General features: G+C 38.0%; 1 protein-coding gene across 4 annotated transcripts in view; it reads left to right on the top strand.

The window, feature by feature from the left end:
- The window catches only part of RABGEF1 (RAB guanine nucleotide exchange factor 1), a 67,351-nt gene that overhangs the window by 38,221 nt on the left and 5,316 nt on the right, over positions 1–23,814 (top strand). For 2 of the 4 annotated variants that reach the window (XM_036278866.1, XM_036278865.1), the window contains exons 4-7: positions 2,139–2,305; positions 16,909–16,990; positions 17,891–18,023; positions 19,963–20,054. In XM_036278866.1, the coding sequence (XP_036134759.1) occupies positions 2,139–2,305; positions 16,909–16,990; positions 17,891–18,023; positions 19,963–20,054 (474 nt within the window). Of the gene's footprint in view, positions 1–2,135; positions 2,306–16,908; positions 16,991–17,890; positions 18,024–19,962; positions 20,055–23,814 lie in introns of all 4 variants that reach the window. The other 2 variants (XM_036278864.1, XM_036278863.1) reach the window with 1 other exon arrangement.

Raw genomic sequence — 23,814 nt, 5'->3', positions numbered from 1 at the left:
GTTTGCTATCTGACTTTGACTGATGTGGTTTTAGCCATACATAGTGTTTTTTGTGTGCTTTTATTCTTTTTTTTTTTTTTCTTCTAATGTGATTGGATTCTTTAAAGGCTTTTACATTTTGAATTATAGTTAGCACCTGATAATTTAAAAACTAGGCAAATCCTTGAAAGATAACTAAGAAGTACAATTTTGTTCTGTTAACTACTTACTAGTACAGTTTGGGGAGGCAAGGGTGTTTTTGCTTTAATTTGAGCATAGGTCAAGTAATTAAGTAACACATTAGATTAATAACCAGTTGTGTAATAAGTGAGATGTGGAGTTTTTAGTTCGCTACAGTTAATAATATATTCTTTTAGGTAATTTACGTGTGTTTGTCTCACTTGAATAAACCAGGCATGCTAATAGGAATAATAACCTCTGTTATATTAAAACTTTATTTCAACTTCTCATTAAAATGTATATTAGGTACTAAAGTTCAAAAAGTAAAATGATAGGAAATTATCCTAAGAAAATATGTAATAGGTTGATTTTTTTTTTTTTTTATCCTCACCCGAGGACATTTTTCCATTTTTTGTTCAGATACAGTGGGAGGGAGAGAGAGGAAGAGAAAGAAAGAGAAACATCGACGTGAAAGGGACACATTGAGTGGCTGCCACCCACACAACCCAACCAGGGCCGGGGACAAACTGCAACTGAAGTACATGCCCCTGTTGGGAACTGAACCCAGGTCTCTCTGGACTGCAGGCCGACACTCCAACCGCTGAGCCAAACCGGCCAAGGCTAATAAGTTGATTTTAATACCTTCAAAATATACTTTTTCTTCTTAATTATCTTTCTTTTTGTGTTCAGAGAGAATCATGGGGGTATGAGGTACCTAATTCCTTACAGGTATTGAATTAGAGAGCACAGTTCAAAAGTAGGAGGCTTAGAATGTGATGAGACCAAGTTCATGCTTTCTGAGAGTGCTTCTCTTACATCCCCCTTACCTCTGTTCTGCGAAGGTCCCATTTTCCTTTCAGTGTATTTATTGAAGGGGGAAAGAGTGGTGTGACTAACTGATTAGACAGTATTTTATTTGCTTCTTTTGCCTCTTTGCTGTATGCTCTGTCATGATCATTATTCTACTTTGAATGTATGCTTTCACTTTGAGTAGTCTGGCTTGAAAGCCGAACGGTGGGTAAAAAATCGTTCATCTCCACGTGAAAAAATTAGCCTTTGTCTTTTGGGAAGTAAAATGGATTTTGGAAGGTCGTCTAACATTTTATAAGTCATCTAACTTTTTTTTTTTTTATCCTCACCTGAGGACACTTTTTCATTTTTTGCTCAGATAGAGTGGGAGGGAGAGAGAGGAGGAGAGAGAGAGAAACATCGACGTGAAAGAGACACATCGAGTGGCTGCCACCCGCACGACCAGCCAGGGCCGGGGACAAACTGCAACCGAGGGACGTGCCCTTAGGAGGAACCGAACCCGGGTCTCTCTGGACCGCAGGCCGATGCTCTAACCGCTGAGCTAACCGGCCAGGGCTCATCTAACTTTTTTATACTTCTGATTATTTCACTTTATTAGCTTTATAAACTCATACAAACCTTTGAGAAAGTTGCTCAGGGTAGTGGTGCCATTTTAGTATTAAAATAGAGCAACTTTTATTTGAATAGTGGTGTCTTTTTTTGTTTGTTTATCCTCACCTGAGGATATTTTTCCTTTTTTTTTTTTAGAAGAGTAGAATGGAGGGAATGGGAGTGGGGGAGAGAGAGACATCAATGTGAGAGAGACTTGGTAATTGGTTGCCTTCCATACTATAAGATCGAACCTGCAACCCAAGCATATACCCCTGACTAGGAATTGAACTCGAGACCCTTAGGTGCACAGGCTGACGCTCTAACCACTGAGCCAAACTGGCCAGGGCATGAATAGGGATATCTTTTAGATCATTTAGTTTTTTCCATTTGTGTTTCTACTTATAAAATAGATTTAGCTTACTTTAAGGCAAGTTGTCCAAATATTTAAACATAAAATAATTTAAATTCAAATTTAACTTTGACTAAGCATTATTTAAATAATCTTAAATTAGATACTTAAAATAATTTTGTGCATGGCTCTTCTATGTAATGAAACTTATTTTTAATTTTCCCAGCAGAAATTCAGGAAGCAAAAGCTCCCAGTCCTTCCATAAACCGGCAAACCAGCATTGAAACGGATAGAGTGTCTAAAGAGTTCATAGAATTTCTCAAGACCTTCCACAAGACAGGCCAAGAAGTCTATAAGCAGACCAAGCTGTTCTTGGAAGCAATGCATTACAAAAGGGTAGGTTGAGACTAACCACTTAGAAACGGAATTTTGGTTTTAGGAAGGGTCTTAGAAATAATCTAGTACAACTTTTTCATTTTACACCTGAAAACAAATCAAGACCCAGAGATGTTAAGTTACCTAAGAAATGCCACTGAACCAAGTTAAAACCTGACTCCCAGGCTAGTACTTTTCCACTGCAACTCAATGGTATTTGGATCATCTTTGCATGGAAAGTGTGACATCCAAGCCACTATGGCATACTTTAGTATTAAGCCTTCCTAAGTTGTACCTTGTAAACAATATAAACTGCCATAGTTAGTAGACCTTGAACTCAAGTAACAATTGTTAGACCGGTAGCTATCATTTTAGTGTATTTTTGTTTTGTTTTGTTTTGTATTTTGATTTAAAATTTTCCTCCTTGCTAAGGTAGAGAACGGCGAACTAGAATTTAAATGTTGAAAGGGACCTTAGCAATGATCTGGTTTTAGTTTTCTCATATATATATATATATATATTTTTTTTTTATGTTTTTTTTTTTCCTTTCTTTTTATCCTCACCCGAGGATATTTTTCCATTTTTTGTACAGATAGAGTGGGAGGGAGAGAGAGGAAGGGAGAGAGAGAGAGAAACATCGACGTGAAGGGACACATCGAGTGGCTGCCACTCACACGACCAACCAGGGCCGGGGACAAACTGCAACCGAAGTACGTGCCCTTAGCGGGAACCGAACCCGGGTCTCTCTGGACCGCAGGCCGACGCTCTAACCGCTGAGCCAAACTGGCCAGGGCTAAATATGTTTTTATTGATTTTTTTTTTAGAGAAAGAGAGAGAGATAAAAACATTAATCGGCCCGGCCAGTATGGCTCAGTGTTTGAGCATTGACCCATGCACCAAGAGGTCGCAGGTTCGAGTTCCAGTCAGGGCACATGCCCAGGTTGTGGGCCCAATCCCCAGTGGAGGGCATGCAGTAAACTGCCAGTCGATGTTCTCTCTCTCTCTCCCTCTCTCTCTCTCCCTCTCTCTCTAAAATCAATAAAGAAAAAAATTTAAAAACAAAAGCAAAAAACATCAATCAGCTGCCTCCTGCACACCCGCTACTGGGGCAACCTCGGCATGTGCCCTGACTGGGAATTGAACCAGGACCTTTCAGTTCGTGGGATGATGCTCAATCCACACGGGCAGATTGGTTTTAGTTCTTATATTTTGTAGATGAGGAAGTTGAGAGACAGAGAGGATAAGTGACTTGTCCAAGGTTACAAAACTAGATTCTGCCAATGTCAGAACTAGAACTTGTCTTCCACATACATGTCTTTAACCTTAATTTCTAACTGATAATTTCAGTTACAATGATTCATAAGACTACCTGTAAAGGGATTAATTTTCTAAATAGTGATTAATTCATTTGTAACATACCTACCCATTCGACTTAGAATTAGCTCTGTCACAGTATTTTTTAAATATTGAATTCATTTACTAAAGGACAAAATAAGCTTTTTTTTTCTTGTTTTTTTTTTTTTGTTGTACATTTACACTGAAAATAAATAAGCAAGGCTCTTTTTCCCCCTGAAAGTATTTGTAAGCAAATAGTGACCGTTAGAGTTAAATAAAGCAGGCAAGATATCATTGATGTTTTGAGTTAGAAGCAATGATAGCCTTCTTTAATATGACAAAAATTTAGATTTTATGTGATATATAGCTTTCTTTTTTTTTTTATCCGAAGTAAAAACTAAAATTTTTTTAGTTACAAATTCTTTATCCCATATGAAATGTTTACAGGATATCTATACTATATTGGCATATATACTATATAGTACACATAGCATAGACACTGTTTGATACTATATTTTAAAAAACTGCTCAGCTCAGATTTGTTTATTTTGCTCAGAAGTGTAATTACAGATTTAATTGACTTTTGAATCAATATACTAAAGTAAAGAGGTGATTAACAGGTGTATACTGCCATGCTTAATTGTTTTCAAGGCTTCACTAATTATATCAGAGACTTGGTAATGGCCTCAGAGTCCTCCTTGCTTAAGAACCACTGTGCAATATATTTTCCATTTCTATACTATGTGTTCTGTGGTTAAGTGGACAAGCCCTGTGCATGTATGCTTAGCATCTAGCACGATACCCGTCACATACCTGATGGTGATCAGGTGTTTGTTAAGCTGAATGTCCCTAGGGAAGCCCTTCTTATCTTTAGCTGCAAGTTAATGGTGTTTCAAATAAATACAATAGTTGTTACACGTGAATGAAGCAACCTTACCTAACTAACTTCAAGTCATTTGATTATATAAATTTCTTGAGGGAATTTGGTTGAGTACAATTTGGGATAGTTCCTATGAGGTAATGAAAATGTCACAGTGCAAGGTGGCCTCTGTACTCAATTTATCAAAACTGCTTTAAAAGTCTGAGATTAATGTTACTCTCACCAACTAAACTTTCTAGGTATCTTATTCTTACGATGTACTCAATGAAAATACACTCTTAGCTGTTTGAAACTGCCTCATTGACATTGCCGTTAACTGATAATTCTTCCTACTGCTCCCCACAATATTATTCTGCCCCGAATAGTGAGTTTCTTGCCCATATCTGTTTTAATTCATTCCTGTTTTCTCCAATTCTAGTGTATGCCAGTGGTGAGCAATCTTTTCTGCATATGGGTCAAGTCTGGAAAATGAAATACATATTTTCAGAATTGTGTTTAAAATTTTTCAGCCATTTTATCTTTATCAATAAGGAAGCACTTTGACTTAAAATTTTTTTCCCCCTCACCCAAAAGGGAAATTTGGCTAAAATTTTATTTACACAACACTGCATTGTTGAAATTTAATGCTTTACTATTCAACAGTTACTATTGTTTGCTAATGCCCTTCTGAAGCTGGTTTATTTTTCCCTTTTTTTTCTTTTTACTTAATCTTATTAGATGCTTAATATTAAGATATGTAATGTCTCATAGTCCCTTTTCATATTATTTAAAATAAGATATATTTCTGCCCTGGCCAGTTTTGCTCAGTGGTTAGAGCATGGGCCAATGGACCAACAAGTCGTGGGGTTGATTCCTGATCAAGGGCATATACCTCAGTTGCAGGTTTGATCCCTGGCCCTGGTCAGGATTGTGCAGGAGGTAACCAATTGATGTGTCTCTTTCCCTCTCTCCCTCACTTCCACTCTATCTAAAAAATCAATGGAAAAATATCCTCAGGTGAGGATTAACACACACACACAAAATAAAACAATATATTTCTTTTGTCATTTAGAATAAGACTTATGTGCTCAGGGTAATTTTAAAGCATTGTATAGATTAAATCCCTAGTAAGGTTCTTTTTTTTCCTTTCCTTTGCTTTTTCTTTTCTTTTTTAATTTTTAACCTGAAGATATTTTTGCATTGATTTTTCTATCATAACTAGAAAATGATATTTTCTAACCTAAAAAGATTTCTGGTTATGTAAAGAATTTTATTACATAAATTTACTTACATGAAAACATTTTTAAAGCAAACAGACTGTAGTTAAATATATAGTAAATAAGGCTCCTAGAGAAACTTTATTGCTGCCCAACTGTTTAAATTCTTCCCTTGCTAAGTGTTAATAAATCCCTCATACATTCTCCCCTATTCTGAAAGTATAGGCTGCCCTATTTTTAAAAGTGTAACTCTCTCCTCAAAATACTGACCCTTTAACTTATTGGATATTGCATTAAAGCCTTTTAATAAACCAACTTTCTGAGTTTCTCAGTGTAATTTTTAAAACAAGTTTTCCTTATTAGCAATCATTCAAATATGCTCTTTTTCCTTACTAAAGAAGCAGTCAAACACAATATAAGACTTTGTGCTGTCTTCATTGTTCTTTTCCAGGTTATTCTGTATAAACCTGGTATTGAGAAAAACTGTTTTTCTAAACCTGTCTGAAGAGAAAAAATATATCGTTTACAATATGGCTATATCATTCAAAATGGATAAAAGACTTAAATGTGACTCATGGATCCGTAAAAATCCTAGAAGAAAATGTAGGCAACAAACTTTCAGACATCACATGCAACAGAATTTTCACTGGTACAACACCTAAGGCAAGAGAAACAAAGGAAAAAATTAATACATGGGACTACATCAAACTAAAAAGCTCTGCACAGCAAAAGAAACAAGCATCAGAATGGAAAGGGAACCCACTCTATGGGAGAGCATCATTGCCAATGATACATCAGATAAGGGGTTAATTTCCAAAATATATATAGTACTCATACAACTGAACAAAAGGAAGACAACCCAATTAAAAAATGGGCAGAGGACCTAAATAGATACCTTTCCAAACAGGACATACAGATGGCTAAGAGACATGAAAAAATGCTCAACGTCACTAATCATCAGAGAGATGCAAATTAAAAGAACTGCGAGATATCACCTCACACCTGCCAGAATGGCTGCCATCAACAAATCATCAAACAACAAGTGCTGGCGAGGGTATGGAGAAAAAGGGATTCTACACTACTGGTGGGAATGCAGACTGGTGCAGCCACTATGGAAAACAATATGGAATTTCCCCAAAATATTAAAAATTGAACTTCCATTTGACCCAGTGATCCCACCTCTAGGAATATATCCTAAGAAACTTGAAACACCAATCAGAAAGAATATATGCACCCCTATGTTCATAGCAGCACTATTTACAATTGCTAAGATCCGGAAACAGCCCAAGTGCCCATCAGTAAATGAGTGGATAAAAAGACTGTGGTACATGTACACAATGGAATAGTATGCAGCTGTAAGAAAGATTTCTTATCCTTTGAGACGACATGGAGGGACCTGGAGAGTACTATGCTAAGCGAAATAAGCCAATCAGAGAAAGACAAATACCCCATGATCTCACCTATTTGTGGAATATACTGAACAAAATAGACCCAGAGACCCAGAAAAGAATGTGGTTCAGACTGCCAAACCTCAGAGGAGGAGGGTGGGGGGTGAGATAAACCAAAGAACTTACATGCATATATGCATAACCAATGGACATAGATAACAATCCTGTGGAGGGGGTCAAGATCAGGAGGAGGTTGTCTAGGGGGGATAAAGGAGAAACATTTGTAACAAATTATTAATACAAAGAAAAGAAAAAATTGCCTATAGTCTCCCCAGAATAAATAGAAAGAATAATATCCTTCTATACCTTAAAATTACTTCACTATTCTAAACCATATGTGTATACAAGGAGTATTTTGCCCTGCTATGTGACTGATGTTAGGAGAGCAGAAGTATGTATGCAAAACAAAGAAACTTTAATCGACAAAATAGGCTTTAATTATGGTAAGAAACTTGGGGGAGGGGAAGAGTAACCCAGGTCTCAATTAAAATTAGAAGCAGCAAGGATGAGAAGTGAAGCAAAAGACAATGGGAAAACATCTGAGCTGATGGAATCTAGTCATCATAAGAAGCAAAAATAGATAAGAGTGAATTGATAACTGTGTTGAAAGTGATGAATGAATAAAAATAATCAAGAACATGTCATAGAAGAATATAGTGATGTGTGAAAGCAAACTTAAAACATTATTGAGGGGCAGCCATGGTGTCTCGGTGGTGAGGCTGGCAAGATGCAGTCCTCTAGCTGTGGCGTTTTCTCAGGCCCTCTCCTGTCGTGCACAGCTACAGAACAAAAGATTAGTGGCCATACTGAAGAGTATATGTGTCAAAATGGAACAGGAAAGAAATACTCCCTCTACAGAGAAGTTACTCGTGGGAGAAAATGTTACGTTAAAAGAGCCGCTAATAGAGCCTATGGAAGAATGTAAGCGAGCTTTGGAAGATACTGAGATCTTGCTGTAGAGAAGCCAAAAATGATGGAGGAGGCAAATTACATGGTATTTAGGGCTTCTGCAAGGACTTGTTAGAGGTTGCAGACATTTTGGAGAAGGCAACACAATATATTCCTAAAGAAGAAATTAAACACAATAGTCACCTGAATACCTCCATAAGGGCCTCATGATGAATGAAGTCCACATTCAGAAGGTGTTCATGAGGCAGGACTTACTCACGTTGAACCAGTTATGATTCAGACTGAGTCATGTTTGAGCCTCGCATACATAAGGTCTTGTTCCACATGCTGGTTGAGAGCAAAAAGCTGGGTACAGTGGTGCTAGTTAACAAGGTGGGGTGCAAGCTGCATGGGCACACCCTAAGATCCAGCCTGGTGAGTATGATGAAACAAACCTAGCTGCCTCTTGAAGACTTGTTTTTTTTGTGTGTTTTTTTTTTAACTAGCTGCCATAACTCTGGAAATTCTGGCTCATTTTCCTCATCTATGAATACTTTTGACCTTTTCCCAAACATTGTTGGAAAACTCAAGTAACTGATGGCTAAACACTCAATTGCACGATTGCATTAGTGAACTCTAATTTGGGAACCAGTTTATTGATTCTTAGGACTACATGTTTAATAGCTTCACATCCTTACCGAAGAGGCCAGTGGGACACTACTTAACCTCTAGAGTATTATGAAGAACACTGTATCTGCTCCAACTCTAGTGACAGAGTATTTTAAATGAATGCAGTATCCTCAGGAACTCTGATTTTTGGCTACCTGGCTGTGCCCGACTGCACTGTTTCTTCTGCATCTCATTGTAGCTTGTGAATTACTGGATTACTTAGCCCACAACACATTTCATCCAATGAAGGAGAAGCAAGAATTTAACCATTCTTTTTCTAAAAATGTTCTACAGTGACCTTTGTGAATTCATTTGTAATTAGTAACTATCCAGCTGCTAAAAATGATCAACTACTGGCTTTTCCTTAGAGAAATAATTGAACTTATGTACCTTAACAGTTCTTACTACCCTTATCTTGCCAGTAATTGAATTTGACAAAAATCAGTTACTTTTGCCCTGTTTTGCTCATCTAAATGAAAAATGTTTAAATCTATATTCAACTAGCTGCTAATGACCTCAAGGTATATTCCTTGGTAAGATAGACTCTTTATATATGCGGACTGCATACTTGATATACTTTAGATGTCTGTGTTTGATTTTTAAATTTTATTTAAGAGGATTAAACCCCTAATATGTTTTTCTTTCCTTTCCTTTTCTCTTTTAATCTTCACCTGAGGATATTTTTTCATTGATTTTTTTTTTTTTTTTTTTTTTTTAGATAGAGTGGGAGGGAAGGAGAAAGAAACATTGATGTGAGAGAAACACATTGATGGGTTGCCTCCTACACGACCCCAACCGGGGCTGGGGATTGAACCCTCGATTCTTTGGTCCACTGGACAGTACTCTAACTGCTAAGGCAAACCAGCTAGGGCCTATTATGCTTATCTTCCTTAAACATTTATTGAAGGCAGCGGAAACCAGCAATAAAGAAAATAAGGACATCAAAGCCAAAACCTAAATTTATTAAAACAGTTAACTGTAGTGCAACAGATACTTAATGAATTCAGAAAATGATGGCAGAGATCCAGTTTCTATAGATGGGAGTTCCAGATGAAATTCACAGAAAACATAATTATAGAAATAGTCTAAGATTTTCAAAACTGGAGGTGAATAAAAAAAAAAAAGACTTCAGCTAGACAATTAAGAAAGTATACAGAGAGCCTCAATATATCCACTTGTCAAACAAAACATATCCACTTGTCAAACTTCTTTCTTTCAATTTTTCTTAAAATCCTCACCCAAAGATATAATTTTTTCTTTATTGATTTGAGAGAGAGGAAGGGAGAGGAAGAAAGAGATAGAAACATTGATGAGAGAGAACAACGATTGGCTGCCTCCTGCATGCCCCCCACTGGGGATTTGGCCCACAACCTGGGCATGTGCCCTGACCGGGAATTAAACCAGCGACCTCTTGGTGCATGGGTCGACGCTCAACCACTGAGCTACACCGGTCATATGTGCCAGGACAAGGAATCAAACCTGCCGCCTTTTGGTTTGCAGGACGATACTCTAACCATCTGAGCCACCAGGCCAGGGCCACTTGTCAAACTTTATAAACTACAAAGAAAAATTATTTTTAGGAAAAAAACTAAAGTGACTTTATACAGACTTTATAGAAAAGATGATCCCAGGCAATGTTTAGAGAATACCTAAGGGTTGCTTTACACTGTTAGACTAGGTTTTTTCTTGGAAACCCATGAAAAAAAACCCTTTTGGAACTTTGTAGAACCTAAAAGAATTAACCAACACAAATCTGCTATCATTTAGCTCTTTGATAAGAACTGTGAGGGATCTGAGATTTTTTCTACTTGCAAGTTAATAAGTTAGCATGCCATACTTTCATGGATACTGGCAGAAGACACAAGTATCTTGGTCAGGAGAAAAGGCCAGTTTATATCAGCATTTGTACCAATTCCCTGAGTATCAGTTCCCACAGGGCAATGCCTGTGAATACAGTGAATTATGTTAGAGAAAAGGATCTTTTATAATGGGCATGAGTTTGCCTGACATTTGCCCCAGAGGGAAACATTATACTGGACAGTAAACAATTTACCCTTTTTTGTTTTTCACTTGAGGAAGGCACTGTCCTTGTATTTCAAGGCTGTTGGCTATACAGCTATCCTTGAAAAGAGTACAGAGCAAAGGCAGTCAGTGCCTCTCCTCACAGGATGTGTGGCAGTATGAGATCTACATAGAAGTATCTGTCATCTTTCTAGTATTATAAAGGGAAGAACTATAATAAATGGCCACATTCATTCCTTCTTTCATTCAGTTAATATTGAGCACTAGCACTATGCCTGGCTCTGATACAGGCACTGAGGATATGGTGGTGAACAGTGCCCTTATGGAGCTGACATGTTAGTGGAGGAAATAGATAGTAAACTAATTTATAAAATAGCACAGTGGTAAGTCCTACAAGGAATCTAAAGCAGTGTAAAAGGACAGAGTGGCAGAGGAGTTATTTTACATTATAAAATAAACACTGTTATGAAGTGTGAATCTATGCCTACGCATAGAAATATAAAAAGGGCCTGGCCAGTGTGGCTCAGTAGATTGAGCATAGTCCCATGGACTGAGAGGTCCCGGTTAAATTACCGGTCAGGGCACATGTCAGTGTTGTGGGCTCAATCCTCAATAGGGGCGTGCAAGAGGCAGCCAATCGATGTTTCTCACATTGATGTTTCTATCTCTCTCTTCCTAAAAATCAGTGAAACAAATCTTTAAAAACAGAAATATAAAAAGGAATTTTCTGAATTATAAAATTACAGTGTTTGTGTAGAGCTATGGAATAGGTGATCCATTGGCACCAGTAAAACAAGTCAGTTAGACATTTAAAAGGAGATCACAGTATTTCTAGTTAAAAGTGAGTACTAGCCCTGGCCAGTGTGCTCAGTGGTCATAGCACCAGCCCATGCACCATAGGGTTGCAGGTTCAGTTCCTGGTAAAGGGCATGTACTTGGGTTGTAGGTTTGGTCTCTGACCCCAGCTGGGGTATGTTTGGGAGGCAACCAATCTGTGTGTCTCTTTCACATTGATGTTTCTCTCCGCCCTCCCTCCCCTCCCTCTAAAAATCAATGGAAAAAATATCCTCGGGTGAGGATTAGCAACAACAACAAAAAGTGAATACTAGTGATAATCATAAGAATGAATGTAGTTTGTTCTAAGTGTTAAGATTTGGTGTAAATGAAAAGTGAGCACCTAAGTGGATGAAAAGAATAGATAAGTTGCAGAAAGTATGTAAGTAAAAGAACAAGTAATATTATAACATCATAAAGGAAAATTAAAATATCACAATTAAAATTTTAAGTAAACTCTGGCTGGTTTGGCTCAATGGTTAGAACATTGGCCCACAGACCAGTGAGTTGCAAGTTCAATTCCGGTCAAGGGCATGTACCTCAGTTGTGGTTGGTCCCTAGCCCTGGTAGGGTTGTGCGGGAGAACCAGTCGATGTGTCTCTCTCGGGTGAGGATTAAAAAAAAAGAAAATGTTAAGTAAGGCTCCCCCCATATTAAAAACACAATTAGATTAATAAATTTAATAGTGAAAAAGTTTCATCTCAAACTCTATAATGGTAGTTAATCTTTTGTTTATTTAAATCTAGTTTGCTTATTGGAAGGGTTTGAGATTTATACAATGATTTAAAATAAGAATGAGAAAACGAATCATTTGATATCTAGAATTTATGAGCATGTTCTTATGGACATGTTCTTCAAGTAGCTACTGCTGTGACCATCCACATGGAAGTCTAGGCATAGTATTAAAACTAGTTCTCTGAAGAAATGTTTTTAGTGGGCCTAAAATTGTTCAGTCCATGGATATATTTGTCTGGAGATTGATTTTGTACAAAGGTGGGTCTGTTTAGGTTTACACAACAGAGCATGAAGGAGACAACCTTTCTCATGACCATCACTACTGTGTCATGTAGGTGTTAGTGTGAAACAAAAATACTTAACTACTGTTACTAGAGAATTGCATGGATTGCCTTTCTCCATTGCTAGTGGGAGTGGGGTTCTTGGGGCACCATTGGCATAAACATTTCTGGAGGCCCCCAGGGGAGGATGAGATGTGGTAAAAAGCTTTATTTGTGTGAAGTTATATCCCTTGGTTTGCAAAGTCCCATTTCCCTTAAACCAGTCTTGGAAAATATGCAATTATGGATTCAGCAAAACTGTAAGTAAAGCCAGTGTCCAAAGTTTCCATTCCATGGTAGAGTTAAGTCCAGCATAGCTTCAGGCTAATCACAGCCCATTAGTCCGTTAGTCCATTAGTCCATTGTGTGTGGGGTCCACAGGGCTGTGGGCCATGTGGGCAAGTGCAGAGTATGAGAGCCCTGAAAGCCAGGAGTCTCCTGGTAGCAACAGGAGAGAGCAAGAAGGCAAAACTCCTTTGTTCAGGAGTTTATCAAATCTTCCTGTGCTTGCAGTGGCTATGCCAATCCTGGCCAATGATTTGTTCCCACGTGTGATTGACAGGCAAGCAGCTTCCCATGTCACCCAGACCTTACTGGGCATGCATCTATTGTCCAGTTCCTTTCCCCATCAATCTGTGGGGAACAGACCTGGAGAATGTTCAACTGCAGCTTCCTGGCAAAGCTGCACAAACGACATGCCTATATTATCTGGTCTCCCCTTTGCTCCTTTCCTATTATTTAATAGCTAGGTTGTTACAATGGTATTAGTACCACCACACCTATTTTGAGATGATCATTGAAGATAGATGGAATAAGAAAAAGTGAGAGATTTACTGTATGTTGCATGATACTTTATCTTTCTGTCTTATATTTATCACAGAAGGAGATAATTATTTGCATTGTCTTCCCATTTAAGCTGAATGCTCTCTGAGCATTTTATTAATCTTTTATATTATTGTTTCTACAGTGTATGGCAATTCTAATCATGCAATAAATATTTTTAGATAGATATAAATATAATTTTCAGGAAATTAAGGGAAAAAATTGTATCAGGAAAATCCAAAGGAAACAATACTAATAGAGGTATAAGTTAAGCAACATGGCAAAATAAAGTCCCCAGAATTCAGTTACAATACAACATGCCAGTGATAAAAAGCCTAGCACATTCTTTAAAAATAGTCATTTTAAAGACAAATAGCACCCTGGCTGGTTTGGCTCAGCAGTTAGAGTGTTGGCCCGCAGACCAGAGAGTCCCAGGTTCAGTTCCCACTAGGGGCACGCACCTGGGTTGCAGTTTGTCCCCGGCGCCAATTGGGTCGTGTGTGTGGCGACCACTCATTGTGTCTCTCTCACGTCGATGTTTCTCTCTCTTCCTCCCGCTCTATCTGAAGATAAATGCAAAAGTGTCCTCGAGTGAGGATAAAAAAAACAAGTAGCAAGAAATAAGATTAAATATTAATAACAATCTAATATAGAAATTAGAGGTTTATTCAACAAATTAAAAGACTAATGATTGGATCTGAGATCTAGCTGAGAAAAATAAATTTACAAATACTTTGCTTAATATGAACACTTTGGTTAATATGAACACTTAAAATATCATTTAAATTACAATGTCGTATTGTTTATTCTAGAAAAACAAGGGAGCAAATATACCATATAATCTTTGGGTGTAAGGATTTTGGAGAGGGAATTTCTAAATTTAGCAAACTTCAAAATATATTCCAAAAGTAATCAACAACTTTATGTGACATTTAAAACTTATTATAAAAAATAAGAAATGGGCAAATCCAGCTTTCTTTTCAGAATCAAAATGCAGAACAAATGGAAAAATTATGATATTTAAACATCACAAGTTTAAGCCTCCACAACTATATTTGATTTTGATGTTAAAGTATAAATACTATATAGAGGAGTGAAATAAACCAGATTCCAGAAATAAGTTGTTTCTCAGGAGCAAATTATGTGACAACTGGAAAACAAAGGAGAACAAGCTTGGTTTTTACTAATTGCTGCTGAAAAAGACAGGAAGCTTGTATACAAATTATTTAAGGTCTTATATAAAGCTAAACATGAAAAAACTTAGAAGAAAGTAGGTTAGGATATTTATTTCAAAACTTGTTTTAAAAACCCTGGTAAAATGTTGAATGCTAATTACCTTTTACATCTGTGCAATGAAAAATTAAAGTCAGATAAAGTGGAAGGAAACTGGGAAATTGTGGTGAATATAAATAAAAGCTTAACATTACAAAATGTATAAAATTTACTAAGGGTAATACCTAGTCCTTACTAGAGAATTCTAATTCAACCAAATGGCTCTTCTATAAATAACAAATCAAGACAGTAACAAGACCTGTTGTCAGGGTGGTCATAGAGTGCTGTAAGTGCTTTGAGCCCTACAAGGTTTTTTTGTTTGTTTGTTTTCTTTTTAAATATTTTTTAAAATTAATTTTAGAGAGGAAGGGAGAGGGAGAGATAAAACAGCAATGAGAGAGAACATCAGTTGACCGCTTCCTGCATGCCCCCCACTGGGGATTGGACCTACAACCTGGGCATGTGCCCTTACTGGGAACCAGCAACCTCCTGGTACATGGGTTGATCCTCAACCAGTGAGTCACACCGGTTGGGCCCTACAAGGTTTTTTTGACTAAGGGAACAAGAGCTTCTTAGAGGAGAAAAGGTATGAACTGAGCCTAAAGGCCATAACTATTGGGGACTTTCTTGGATGGCTTTGGAAAATAGCATGCGTCTGATGGACAACCGTTGGAGATGTGAGGCACAATCTAACATCAGCAGTTGGACTGGGGTGTATTAAAGATGGATTGAAAAGTCAAAGATGAAAGGTGGGGAGAGCAGCTAAACAGGTGAGAGGTAACAAAGGCCCAAACCAGGGAAGGATGGTAGGGAGAGACATTGTAAGGGCAGATAATAAGGCAAGGTTTGGTCACTGCCCCTGACACCAGGACATCCTTTCTGAATTAAGTCGAGTGTCAGGATCGCATACTTTACCTGGACTTTGTCAGCCGTTGGTGGTATTTTCATTGGCCTGTGCAGAGGCAGTCTATGAGAAACAGTCCTATGGAATTTGCCTTTCTACAATGGCATTATTATGGGAATCCTTGGGAGAAGTTTCTGATTTTGGTGTCAGGATTTCACTTAAAGAATAAGGTTGCTTTGCCCAGGTAGTGTGGCTCAGTGGATTGAGCATTGTCCCAGGGACTGAGAGGTCCTGGTTCAATTCCCAGTCAGGGCACAGACCCAAGTTGAAGGCTCAAACCCCACTAAGGGGTGTGTGTAAGAGGCAGATGATCGATGTTTTCTCTCTCACATCAATGTTTCTAGACTCTCTTTCCCATCCTCTCTCTAAAAAATCAATAAAAACACATTTTTAAAAAAATGTTGCTTTTATATTTTAGACTCTTAAGTATGTGACTGTTTTCATCTTAGTGATGATTGCTAGAAAGTTTAGTTAGAGACAGGTTTATGGATTGACTGTTGACTAAGTTTTGTATCCTGCAGGAATATATTTTTGTGTTTTCATTCCTGGCTCTACTTTCTGTTTCTCTCCATGTTTTTTTTTTTATTACCTTCTAGTTTATTGTGCTGAGCTATGTCGACTTTTATGTAGACTTCAAATATTCTTTGAAAGAAAGTGGGACATAAATATATGTATTTGCACATAAAATCAGTAAAACCAAATAAAAATTATAAAGCCCATAGTGTTGTAAGGTGCCATGGAGAAATAAGCACACATTACTTGCTAATGACTGTACATTGCAGTTCCTGAGGATTGTATCTAGCAATAGATACTCAAAGCTATAAAGTTGTTCATACTCAGAAACTATTAATGCTACTTTTGAAAATATATCACAAAGAACCCAAAAGAAACAGTTTTCACATAAGTGTTTACAGCTATAATACATAATAGTAGAAAAAGGGAAGGAACCAAAATGCACAGTGGTAGAGGATGGTTTGAAATATTGGTTAATACAATGGATATTATAAAGACATCAAAAATAGTTAAGTAGATTTGATGAATAGAAATGTACATAAACATGTAAATTGTCAAAATATGCATTATACTCATTTAAGTAAAAAGAAATGAGAGGTCATGGAGTGTTGTAATTAATATTTATGAATAGGCTTTTTTCCCCCCCTGCAGAGTGAATATAATTATTAAGTACTTTTGAGATTAGTATCAGTTTAAGGAGTAGGTTTTGGAGACTTCATAAAATTTAAAGCTTTACTTTTGTTATTTCTTCAGCTACCAAGCAGCCTGTTTGTCCTTTTGTTTCAGGATTTAAGCATTGAGGAACAGTCAGAGTGTACTCAGGATTTTTACCAGAATGTGACTGAAAGAATGCAGACTCGTGGAAAAGGTAATACTCTGTGAGCCGGCCCAAAGTGAGGGATTGCTGGTAGTTGGACAGGGCCAGACTGCTGAGTCTCTTAGCAGTTTCTCTCTTTCTCTGAAGGCCTAGCTGGTGTGCCCACTCTATCCTATAAACTACTCCAACATTTTGCTAGCTGGTCTTATACTTAGCATTGCCTTTGAATACCACCATGTATATTATTCCAAGATAATCAGAGCAATTGGATAATTTGAGCAGTGTTTAATAACTTCATTAGGGGTTGGGGCAGAGTCAATTAAAACTCTTTGGGAGACTTCTAAATGAATCCCCCATTTTGGAATTACCATCTTGGTGAGTTATTTGTCCATGATTATGTATTCATTATGGGTTGAGGCAGGAAAAAAAATTTAAGAACCACTGATTTAGCACTCTAGGTTTTTAGGGATTCTTCTTGAATTTGACTTCCATTGATTTTAGATTTTAGGATGTACTTAGCATACATGTATATCTGAGAAATCTACCCCATATATATATACTTTGAAGAGATTTCTAAGATTTTATAGTAAACCTCAGAAAAGTGAAAGAGTGAGTCTTGCTAGCATTCATTAGTCTTGGGAATTTCAAGTGCTTTTCTAATGTTGCAATAGAGAGTGACCCTTGCTGAGTCTTCCTACTGGGTGTTAGGAAGACCTGCCACCTGTTAGGTCTTGCCAAAACAGCTTAAGTTAGGAGTGGAGATTCTGCAAAAGGCATTCCCAAAGGTGAGGTAATTTTTAAAAGGTATTTTTCAATGTAACATTTTATACTTTTCTCTTTGGATGTGTTTAATATATTTTTAGCAAATTAGTTTTCTGCTATATAGAAAGTACTCTTAATTTTAAATGTCCATCCTCATTTTGAGTGTTTATATTTATTTGGATATTTCAGTTGCTCCGGAAAGAGTTGAGAAGATAATGGATCAGGTTGAGAAGTACATAATGACTCGTCTCTATAAGTATGTGTTCTGTCCAGAAACTACTGATGATGAGAAGAAAGATCTTGCTATTCAAAAGAGGATCAGGTATTTGATTGTTTTGCTTTGTCTTGTTGTATAGTAGCTCCCCCCCCCCCCCCCCTTATCTGCAGGATGTTTGTTTCAAGACCTCAAGTGGATGCTGGAAACTGCAGATAGTACCAAACCCTATATATACTTTTTCCTCCAAATACATATATCAGTGATAAAGTTTAATTTATAAATTAGGCACATAAGAAATTAACAACAATAACTAATAAAATAGAACAACTATAACAATGTACTGTAATAAAAGTGATGTGAATGTGGTCTTTCTCTCTCAGTGTATCTTACTAAATTGAGAACTGCCACCTTTTCACTTAAAGGAAGCACTATACGACTTCTCTTTGGCATTTCGAATTGCCAGCGTCACTGCTCTTGTGCATTGGGGCCATTATTAAGTAAAACGAGGCTGACTTGAACAATAGCACTGCGATGCCATGACAGTCAGTCTCAGAACTGAGGTGGCCATGAAGTGACTGTCCCAAGGGACTAATGGACAGGTAGAGTATGAGTGTGGATATGCTGGACAAAGGGATGATTCACGTCTTGGGTAGGACAGCACGGGGTTTTGTCACACTACTCCAAACAGCAGTTTAAAACTTATGAATTATTTATTTCTGGAATTTTGCACTTAGTATTTTTGCATCACAGTTGACTATGGGTAACTGAAACTGTAGAAAGTGAAACTGTATAAGGAGGGACTTAATTTACTACTATATTAACTACCATCTGTTGGAAGAACACCTTGTGGGAAAACAGGGCATTTGAATTTCAGACCTTGAGAGCAGGTAACAACTAAGGTACCTACCATCCTTAGCATATAAGCTTCTTTGTGGTGTGAGAAAGAACAGGAATATGGTACACTGTTAGGAGGAAAGAGCTCAAGTCACCATCTTGCTTATCCATCTGACTCCAAGCAGCTTTAGGTAAGAACCATTTTTGATGTTTCAGATTGTTTAAAATCTCCAGGTTTTCTAAGGAGGAAATTTTATTATTTTCTCATTTAATGGTATTAACTGTCTTGTCAGGCAGGAAGCTGTAAATAACCATATCAAGGCGATGGGTGTCATTTTTCCTCATCTCTACAAGGGGTGCTCATTTTTCAGCCATCCCTCCAATCACATCTTTCCACAGCAGTGGGTAGATAATACCTGGTAGAGCACCCAATCTTTCATGGCAGGCAGAGTGAGCCTCAGTGCTCTGCATTCCAGTGGCAGTGAAACAGAAAATGGGCTGTCAAATTTGGGGGAACCACGCAAAGACTGAACATGACGAGGTGTTTCTGGAGGAGAGGAGCCAAGGAATTTCTAATGGAGTTCACAAACAATGGGGTTGGTGATTGTAGATCAGTACTTTCTGTTGTCACACCAGAAATGAGAAGTTGATCTTGGGAAGATAGAAGATAGACCAGAGGTGACATCTAGGGCTTTGGACTGAGATTCAGAGTAAGAGCATTAATCAGGCAAGTGGTGAGCATAGACAGCAGAATCTCAGAAGTGACGTTAACGTGACTGGGGAACGCAGTGATTCAGGTTGAAGTGACACATGCTTGATCTCTTGTGCAAGCTCTGGTGTGCTTCAGAAGTTGAGGGCAGAGCCTACAAGGGCGTTAATGGTGGTGGACAGTGAGGACAGAGCAGCAGTTTCTTCTCAAATCTTCATTCTCAAGTATCTAGTACTTTAGGCTTAGTATAATCTCATTACAGTCCATAAAATTGTCTTATGCTTTTCTTGTAATAAGGGCAGAAGAGAAGACTCACTTTAGAATTCTAGTTGCTTTGACACGTCAGCTGAGCTTCTGATCTGTGCAGGGGTGGTGTGCTTGGGCCTAGAGTTGCCTGATTAGTCAGTGGTGTCCCTTATTTTCCTGTAACTGACGTCAATGACAAGATAAATGACTACAGCCTTTTCTTTGAACTCTGTTTTTACTGTCTTTCTCTCGTAGAGCCCTGCACTGGGTTACACCTCAGATGCTTTTCGTCCCTGTGAACGAAGAAATTCCAGAAGTGTCTGATATGGTGGTGAAAGCAATTACAGGTCAGTGAACATTTTATCTATATTTTTTTATATTTGTATGTTTTTCCCTTGAAGTTAACATATTTTATACATCCATACTTATTTCAGTGAGTAAAATGACAGTAAAGTATTTCTTTTTTAATTTTTTTTTAATCCTCACCAGAGGACATTTTTGTATTTATCTTCAGATAGAGCGGGAGGGAGAGTAGGGGGAAGAGAGAGAGAAACATCAATGTGAGTGCAACAACCTGCACAACCCCAACTGGGGCTGGGGACAAACTACAACCGAGGCATGTGCCCTCAGCGGGAACCGAACCTGGGACTCTGGTCCGCAGGCTGACGCTCTAACCACTGAGCACAACCGGCCAGGACATCAGTAAAGTATTTCTAAAAGGCAGACTGCCAAAGATATATTGGAATGTGGTAAAAGTGATTTGCAAGAGTGTTCGTTTTATGAATTTAAAGCATTCTAATTAGCAGGTAAACTACTTACCCCTTCACTTTCCATGACCCAGGTCTCTTTTATTTCTTGGATACTGAACTAAACTAAGATCAAATACAACTAGGGTAAATTTCTTAAAACTCCGTTGCATTTGAGTTGCACTCAAAGTAAGTTTGGAGAGAGGGATGGAATTGGTGAGGCAAGGTAATCCCCAAACTAGAGTTACATATTAAAATGATGCTTCTAATTGGTTGTTAATCAGAGATATGCTTTGAATTCGTTTTCTGGTTTATTCAGGAAGTATATGAAGTGCCCGCAACTGATGTGGCTCTGCCGTTCTGGACAGGTCCGGGCACCTAATAAGGTTTCTCTTTCTTATTCATAGGAGAAACCCAGCAGAAACACAACACAAACATTTAAAAAACAAAAAAGAAACAAAACTCCTGATGGAGAAGATGTTTAACCTTGGCCAGCTTCTCCTTAATTAAGGAAAAGAGTTGGAAAGACTTGCTCATTTAGAGATTGTTAATTAAATTCTAGTGGGAAGGAAAGTGGGCCAGCTGATAGTGGTAGTGTTTAAGTGCATTTAAGTAGGCTCTTTTGGTTTTAAGAACCAGAGATTCACTCAACTAACAAAAGAGATGCGGGTTGGCTTCAGATATTACGAGGGTTGGAAGGGAGGCAGGACTATCACAGAAACAGTGTCAAGCCTTCTCTAGAGATTGTGTTATCTGCTGTTAATATGATCCTTTTCCACTTTCTCAGGTTCTGCTGTTCTTTGTATATCTTTGCATTTCATCTCCTGTTGTTAAATGAATTGTTGTCTTTAATTCCCCATGGAGAGTCTAATTAGCGTAGCTAAATAGTATCGTCTTTGTCATTCAAGTTTTTCTGCTAGGCTATGTCACAGGTCCAAGGAATTGAGTTCTTTGGGTCAGGGCCCACCCCTACCCCTACCTTTTGCTCAGGGAACATTGTAGGAGCTTGAAGGTGACAGCCTCTCAAAAGCCTTTTAGACTTTTACCTAGTTCAAGACCAACTGGTTTATGTTTAAACTACGCTGTAGGAATTTATGTTGAGAACTCTTTTCTGAAAAGCCACAGGGCAGACCTTGCAAAACCAGAAACTACAAGTACCCAACTGTTGCTTACTTTAAAAGAGAACAAAAAAGAGGATTTTAGTACATCAGCAGTTTGTTAGAATTTGAGAGGTAAAACTTTTCTCTCCAGGCACCTGAGATGGAGTTTTAAGAGATCTTTTGATGGTAAAGATTCAACCACAAAATTGTGAACACATTCTTACTCTTTCTTATTTTAGCCCCGACATTTTGCCAATCCAAATGCAGACATATTCTGCCTCTGTGAAGATAAAGGTTATATGATCACTTTCTTCCTAATCTAAAATTGTCAACCTAAGTACAGGAGTATTTACCGAGGACAGTCTATAATAATCATCTTTTATATATATATATATATATATATATATATATATATATATATATAATAAATATGGAGATATCAGTTAAATTTCTCCAAGTCATCCATGTACTGCTAATCAGCACTGTCAGTTTTGAGGCATTCTCTGGTTTAGTTCACTTCTGGCATCTAGTGGGTGGAGCCAGGGATACTACCAAACATCCTGCAGTGAGTGCACAGGACAGTTCCCACAACATGGAATTTTCCAGCCCAAATGTCAATGGTGCCCAGGTTGAGAAAACATAACCTAGAAGTACAGACTACTTTATTTCAAAACTCCATTAAAAATAAGTCTAGACATCTGCACTCAGCCCTATCTTTCCTACTGATTCAAAGTAAAAGTCGGGGGCAGAAGATCCAAAGCAATTGTCTGAGAACTTGGAAAAGTAAATAGTAGCAGGCAGATTGGGGAGGGAAATCACTATTAGATGAACAATAATACAAGGTGAGTTTCCTGTTTTGTTTGTTTTTCTTCCCACATTTTCTAGTTTAGACTTCAGGACAGTGCAAATCATGGAACTGCATGTTGGGGTGTGGGGTCCAAAAGAGTTCCCACAGAAAAACTTCTTTCAGGCCGAAGGATGCTTAAGAAGGGGGTGGAGGGGTGGCTGCAGGATGAAGAATGTGGGAGAAATCCCTTGGATTTTGTTTTTTTCCCTTTATATTCTCTTCTTTACAGTCCTGGCCCTGCCCCTTGGCAGTGGCGGCTACACATGCCTCCAGATAAAAAATAACTCATTTTTTACTTACTTTAAAATATGATTTATGAGCCCTGGTCGGTTTGGCTCAGCAGTTAGAGTGTCAGCCTATGGTCCAGAGAGACCCGGGTTCGGTTCCCGCTAAGGGCATGTACCTCGGTTGCAGTTTGTCCCCGGCCCTGGTTGGGTCATGTGGGTGGCAGCCATTCGATATGTCCCTTTAGCGTCGATGTCCCCCCCCCCCCACTCTATCTGAACAAAAAATGAAAAAATGTCCTTGGGTGAAGATTAAAAATAATAAATAAAATATGATTAATGAGAAAATGGTTAAATGTTTAAAATAGAGAATAAAAATCATCAGTAAAGGCTAAATAGGATAAATGAATGTGGAAAAAATGCTAAAAAAAAAAAATCTTCCCCAATATCTTTTTTGTAATAAGCTATGTTTAAACAGAAAAAGGAAAATAGACTGAGGCATAGTAATAATAATTATAATCCAGAATAAAAATTTAAAGGAACAAATAATAAAATAAGTGAAGATTATATAATTCACAATATAGGTATATAAGTAGAGGGAACAAAAAGCATTGGTAAGTTAAAATAAGGCCTCTGCACTGTCTAGTGTCTGTGTCCGCCACACATGTCTGGTGGTCCTGTGAGGGTCCCTCACGTAGCTTACCCCATAGGAGCTGAGAGTACCACCCTGTCACCTAAATCTGAAACTTATTCCTGCTTGTGGCGAGAACTGCTGTCAAATTCAGCTGCCTCGGCTATTTTCTTTGACAGAATTCCAGATGGCAAGCATATGTGTGCATCCAAAGGCACGTCCCTCCCTACGCTTGCGTTGTTCTGACTTCGTACCTAACTTTTCCTCACCACCTCCTAGTCCTTGTGACAAAGGGTGTGTGCATAGAAGAGCCCACCAGTTGGACTTAGTGGCAGTGAAGGGCAGTGAAATTATTTTTTTCTAAGAAATAAAAAGTTTATGAGATCAAACTTACACCCTTGTTTTGTCTCCTCTGCTAACCAGCAGGTTATAAGTGTTGTTAAGTTTCTATAGATGTTCGTGGCTAGTGGAGATTTGCAAGCTATGAGGATTGGCCACTGTGGACCTCTGTGTGATGGGTTTCAGCAGCTGTAGTGTGCTATCCAGTACGAGGTGCTTT

This window comes from Molossus molossus, unplaced genomic scaffold (genome assembly GCF_014108415.1).
Source record: "Molossus molossus isolate mMolMol1 unplaced genomic scaffold, mMolMol1.p scaffold_m16_p_3, whole genome shotgun sequence".
Classification (NCBI taxonomy): Eukaryota; Metazoa; Chordata; class Mammalia; order Chiroptera; family Molossidae; genus Molossus; species Molossus molossus.
This window is presented reverse-complemented; position numbering and strand designations above follow the sequence as displayed.